This window comes from Miscanthus floridulus, chromosome 1 (assembly GCF_019320115.1).
Source record: "Miscanthus floridulus cultivar M001 chromosome 1, ASM1932011v1, whole genome shotgun sequence".
Lineage (NCBI taxonomy): Eukaryota > Viridiplantae > Streptophyta > Magnoliopsida > Poales > Poaceae > Miscanthus > Miscanthus floridulus.
This window is the reverse complement of record NC_089580.1, coordinates 88,849,101-88,854,474: the sequence shown is the minus strand read 5'-3', so window position 1 is coordinate 88,854,474 and position 5,374 is coordinate 88,849,101. Positions and strand designations below refer to the sequence as shown.

Below are 5,374 nucleotides of genomic sequence, written 5' to 3'. Positions count from 1 at the left end.
TAACCGTCGATCTGCGGTGGCCGCTGCTGACTGGGAGTCGGTGGGTGGGGCGTGGACGCCGTGACCGGAGTGGTCGCTGGCGTTAGCTGATCAAGATCACCGGAGATAGTGACCTAGCTCGAGGTCGGGGGCGTGATCGCCATAAGAATCGCCTGCATGAGATCTCTGGAATTTCCAACCATAAGACCCATGATCTCTGTTTCCTCTCATAGGAAACTTCTTCGTTAGGCACTGCAGAGGCTGCATCAGACTAGGTTAGCGGGCTCGGTCAGGTTTAGCTTACTGACAAGTTCAACTACTCTGAACCCACTGTAAGATATCTTTTTTCATTGTTGGCCAGTGGAAAAGCTGACGAATCCGATGATAGGGTAGCCGGGTTCTCTGGTGTGACCGCCAATAGCACTGGAGTGAAGTGCAATAAACACTTGATTGCAGCGCCAAGTTGGAACCAAGCCAAATCTTGCCATCGTAACCTATGAGTCCATTATGCAGACTAAAATTACGGCATGCTCTTACAAACATCACCCAACTGTCTCATCTGAATATTTAGCTAGGTATAGGATACTCCCATAACACGCAGATCAACAATATCCCTAATCCAAACAACCCCCGGCATGCTAGTTCTAGCAATCATAAAGAGAGGACACCATCCATAATTAACTGATTATTATCCTGGAATTTAGGAGATGCCTGAAATAGAACCAGCCAGGACATGCAGCAAAACAAAACAACACATGATTTGATTGCTCAAAACAAGAGGGACGCCTCTCTCTGTCCCTATATTGGCCGCGTAGCAGCGCAAGACGGGGCGCTCTCTTTGGCCCCACGTGTCAGCCGCCCCCCACCTCGCTTCCCCGGCCTTTAAGCTCCTCACGCCCCCTGCTTGCTCGTCCTTTCCCTCCATTACATCCATCTCCAAAAGGTCTCCTCCCTCAATCTCCCTCGGGCTAGGCTAGCTAGGCTACCTCTCCGGTTGATACATGGCTGCTGATGGCATGGAGATATCTGCCGGTGGGGGTGGCGGCGGCAACAAGCAGCCGCAGATCAGCATTGTGGGGCTGTTCCTCGCATGCATGGTCGCCGGCGGCGTGCAGTACGGATGGGCGCTGCAGCTCTCCCTCCTCACCCCCTACGTCCAGGTATGCATGCAAAGATATATCTTTGTGTGTGTTGCTTCTGGCTGATGAGTATGGTGGGCATTTTTTTTACGAATATATGTTCGTTTTTTTTTGTTCTCTCTCCATCGCGTTTATTTGTTCTTTTGTTATTATATTTATTTATTTACTAAACAAGACCTTCAAATTATTACCTGTATGAGCATTTGTGATCTATTGTTATTTCTTGAATGTCCTGTCCGTGGAGAGATCATATCATTCCTTTATTTCGATATTGATGCAACAATACATTAGTCTCATTATATCAAAATATATAATGATGTTGTATCAATATATTATTTTAAAGTGGGGTGTCTTTTACCTAGGTTTGTCCATTATGGCTCTGTTACTTTTCAGCTTATTTTTTCAGCTGGAACAAGTGTTTTCTCTCACAACAAGTCAGCGGAACAGTGTTTTAGCTTGTTTTTTTCAGGGAAGCGAACGGGGCCTATGAGCAATGCATGCTTTCTTTTGTCCATTTTAAAAAATTTTAGATAATTTGCATCAGAGTATTTGATACAGGTCTTAAATCTAGCCATGAAATTGTTCTGTTATTATTGTATAGTATTTTCCAGAATTTTGACAGCAATTTCATTTGGTTTGAGACAATTGCTTTCCAAATATGGTTTTACATTCACACATCCATCAGTAGATCCTGCACGGAATAAATCCTTGAATTCACAAGTTTTAACTACATTTTGATCACGGTAAGCACTAATTTGTAGTTAATACTAAAAAATATTGATATTAAGAAAAATATTGCCAATTTTACTAATGTAAACACAATATCAATATATTGAGTTTAATTTGCAAAAAAACTTGTATTGTATATACTTTCTGGGGCATATTGGTTATTTACCACTAGGACAATCAGTCATATATGCTACATTGTTTTAGATAATGGAAAGAATTTGGGTTCACCAAAATAGAGGAATCAGGCCACACTTAATACACCAAGTTGTAAACTCAAACATCTATATATACAGCCACATAACTGACATTTCACAAAGTAATCCTCAAACCAAAAGGTCATTCATGAGAAGGAAAAAAATCATTGCTACAACTGATTCCAAAAGTGGAGCCAATAATGTGTACCTATGAATAAGACCTGTAAAAAGAGCTTTACATTTGTATTTATCAAACATGACATAATTTCTTGAGAGCCAAATAGACCACCAGAAAGTTGTTGCCCCTATTAGAAATAAAAACTCGTTTCCTTCCCTCCCTGTTTACACCAACTACCAACTAAATTCTCCATATTCAAAGATGAAGTGATACCAAAACAATATCTAATGACCGCCCACAAAGAAATTTATCATAACAACACTTAAAGAAGAGATGTTGAAAGTTCAACTTGGATCAAATGACATTATTTGTGTCAAAACCAAATAAGTGTATGCATGTAACTGGTGGTCGAGAAGTTCCTAAAAGAGATTAGATTTCATTATGACCGAAGTGCATCAATTATATATCAAACTTAAATTAAGTAGGGGGTGGGTGGGTTACATATACACCTGAATTTCGCTAACTATTTGGATTGTTTTCTAACATATTTGCACCAGACACTGGGGATTCCTCATGCTCTTACTTCAGTCATGTGGCTCTGTGGACCTATTGCTGGCTTACTTGTAAGTACCTGCATGTGAGTATGTAGCTAGGGAAAAATAAATGTGAAGAGGCTATTTATTACATGTTATATATATCCATATAAGAGAACTTTCGAAATTTGGAAATGAAAACAAAACAAGAAATTTTGATTTGTACTATGAGATAATATAAATTTAACTTATTGTTGATTACATTGTGCAGGTGCAACCCTGCGTTGGCCTCTACAGTGACAAATGCACTTCTAAGCTTGGGAGACGGAGGCCATTCATATTTACAGGATGCATCATCATCTGTATATCAGTGAGAGCTAAATTGAAACACATGAATCATCGTCTTGATCTTGTCGTTTATAATCACCAGATGGGTGCATGCGATGGTTCATAATCAAGAGCTGATTATGTTGATCCAAAATCCACAGGTGATAGTCATCGGCTTCTCCTCCGACATTGGTTACGCTCTCGGTGACACCACGGAAGACTGCAAGTAGTACACTACATAGACTAGCAGCTGCTCCATCATATATACGCTCTCGGTGACAGACACGTACGACGTGCAGGGTTTACACGGGGAAGCGACTGCACGCGGCCTTGTTCTTCGTCATGGGATTCTGGCTGCTCGACTTTTCCAACAACACGGTGCAGGGCCCGGCGCGCGCGCTCATGGCGGACCTCGCAGGCAGCCATGGGCCCAGCACGGCGAATGCCATCTTCGTGTCGTGGATGGCGATCGGCAACATCCTGGGCTACTCCTCGGGGTCCACCGACAAGTGGCACACCTGGTTCCCGTTCCTGCAGACCAAGGCGTGCTGCGAGGCGTGCGCCAACCTCAAGGCCGCCTTCCTGGTGTCGGTGGTGTTCCTGGGCCTGTCCACGGTGGTGACCATGATCTTCGCCAACGAGGTGCCGCTGGACCCGGCTGCGGCGAAGCAGGGCGAGGAGGGGGAGCCGTCGGGCCCGTTCGCCGTGTTCAAGGGCATGAAGAACCTGCCCCCGGGAATGCCGCAGGTGCTCATCGTCACCGGCCTCACCTGGCTCTCTTGGTTCCCCTTCATCCTCTTCGACACCGACTGGATGGGCCGCGAGATGTACCACGGCAGGCCCGACGGGAGCCCCACCGAGGTGGCCAACTACCAGGAGGGCGTTCGCCAGGGCGCCTTCGGCCTGCTCCTCAACTCCATCGTCCTCGGAGTCAGCTCCTTCCTCATCGAGCCCATGTGCCGCAAGCTCACCGCCAAGGTGGTGTGGGTGATGAGCAGCTTCCTCGTCTGTGTCGCCATGGCCATGGTCACCGTCCTCAGCTCCTGGGCGCTCGGCGACATCGGTGGCAACGTGCAGGATGCCGCCGCGGTCGATAAGGGCCTCAAGAGCACCGCGCTGGCCATCTTCGTCTTGCTCGGCTTCCCCTTCGCGGTCCTATGCAGCGTTCCTTTCGCCGTGACGGCACAGCTGGCAGCGTCCAAGGGCGGCGGGCAGGGTGAGCTCATCGTCTTCTTTAATCTAGTTTACTCTCTCCACTCCAGTGTCGACTGTCGTGTGGACCTGCCTGCTGAAAAAAAAATCTTAGCATGTGTCTCTGTTGCTGTATGTGCAGGGCTGTGCACGGGAGTCCTCAACATCTCCATCGTGGTGCCTCAGATGATCATCGCCGTCGGCTCTGGGCCGTGGGACGAGCTGTTTGGCAAGGGCAACATCCCGGCGTTCGGGGTCGCCGCCGTCTTCGCCTTCATCGCTGCCGTTGCAGGGATCATCATGCTGCCAAAGCAGCCCAAGACTAGCTTCCGGTCCGTCTCCATGGGAGGAGGCCATTGATCACAAGTCCAGGTGATCGATCAACCACTACTGTGCGTGTGCAGGCCCCTGGTTAGTGGTTCACGATTCAGTTGATCGGGGTGGTCAATCAGATACGTAACTTCTTTACATTTGGGTGTTGGACCGTGGGTTTGGTTGGAAGGCCACTTTCGAGGCCTAAACCAGTGTAAATTACAGGCCTGTAAGTTTTTTTTGGGCCGGATCAAACAAAGTCCTGTTTGGGTCTGTCTAATCCAGTGCAAAGGAAAATAGTTTCACACCTGTGTCGGTCTGTCAAATCCATCTCGAAACAATATTTACCCAATAAGACCGCATAAAAATACGACCGACGTCGGGCTGCAACTAATTATTTGTTCTCCTCGAGACACACGGATCTCTGCCAACTGCATCCCCTCCCCTCCTTCCTTCGCAATGCCAGCCTAGACCTGTCTCAAAAAGAAAGATTTTATTAATTCACGATTATTACATCATAATCGTGTTGATATAAAAATTGTAAACTCACTTTCGACCTCTGTAAGTATATGGCCTAAATCAAACAAATGAAGAAATTGGCTGGCACTCTAATGACCCAATCCTAAGACCCGGGAGAAAAACATCATGACCATTATTTGTGCCAATTATTACGATGCCGCAATAACCAAAGCCTGTTTAAGTAGGATAGCCTATATATGTATGAAGCCAGTGGCGGAGCGTGTAGGTAAATCAAGGGAGAACTAATTAGTACTAGTTGGTTTCAGTTGGTATTGTTGTATGCCATCTGCTGCAGCAGTGTTGCCTGCTGGCACTGGCGGCCTCTGCACTCTA

General features: G+C 46.5%; 1 protein-coding gene across 3 annotated transcripts; it reads left to right on the top strand.

The window, feature by feature from the left end:
- The first annotated feature begins 888 nt into the window (after nucleotides 1-888).
- LOC136489275 (sucrose transport protein SUT3-like) lies at nucleotides 889-4,814 on the top strand. 3 transcript variants are annotated; one of them, XM_066485964.1, is made up of 6 exons: nucleotides 889-1,139; nucleotides 2,717-2,782; nucleotides 2,964-3,062; nucleotides 3,181-3,245; nucleotides 3,319-4,235; nucleotides 4,353-4,814. In XM_066485964.1, the coding sequence occupies exons 1-6, from the start codon at nucleotides 981-983 to the stop codon at nucleotides 4,568-4,570; spliced, it is 1,524 nt and encodes a 507-aa protein (XP_066342061.1). In that variant the 5' UTR covers nucleotides 889-980; the 3' UTR covers nucleotides 4,571-4,814. The 3 variants fall into 3 exon arrangements, with proteins under 3 accessions (XP_066342061.1, XP_066342065.1, XP_066342067.1); XM_066485968.1 differs by having other exon boundaries at nucleotides 2,717-2,796; nucleotides 2,990-3,062; XM_066485970.1 differs by lacking the exon at nucleotides 889-1,139 and having other exon boundaries at nucleotides 2,740-2,796.
- Nucleotides 4,815-5,374: the final 560 nt, after the last annotated feature.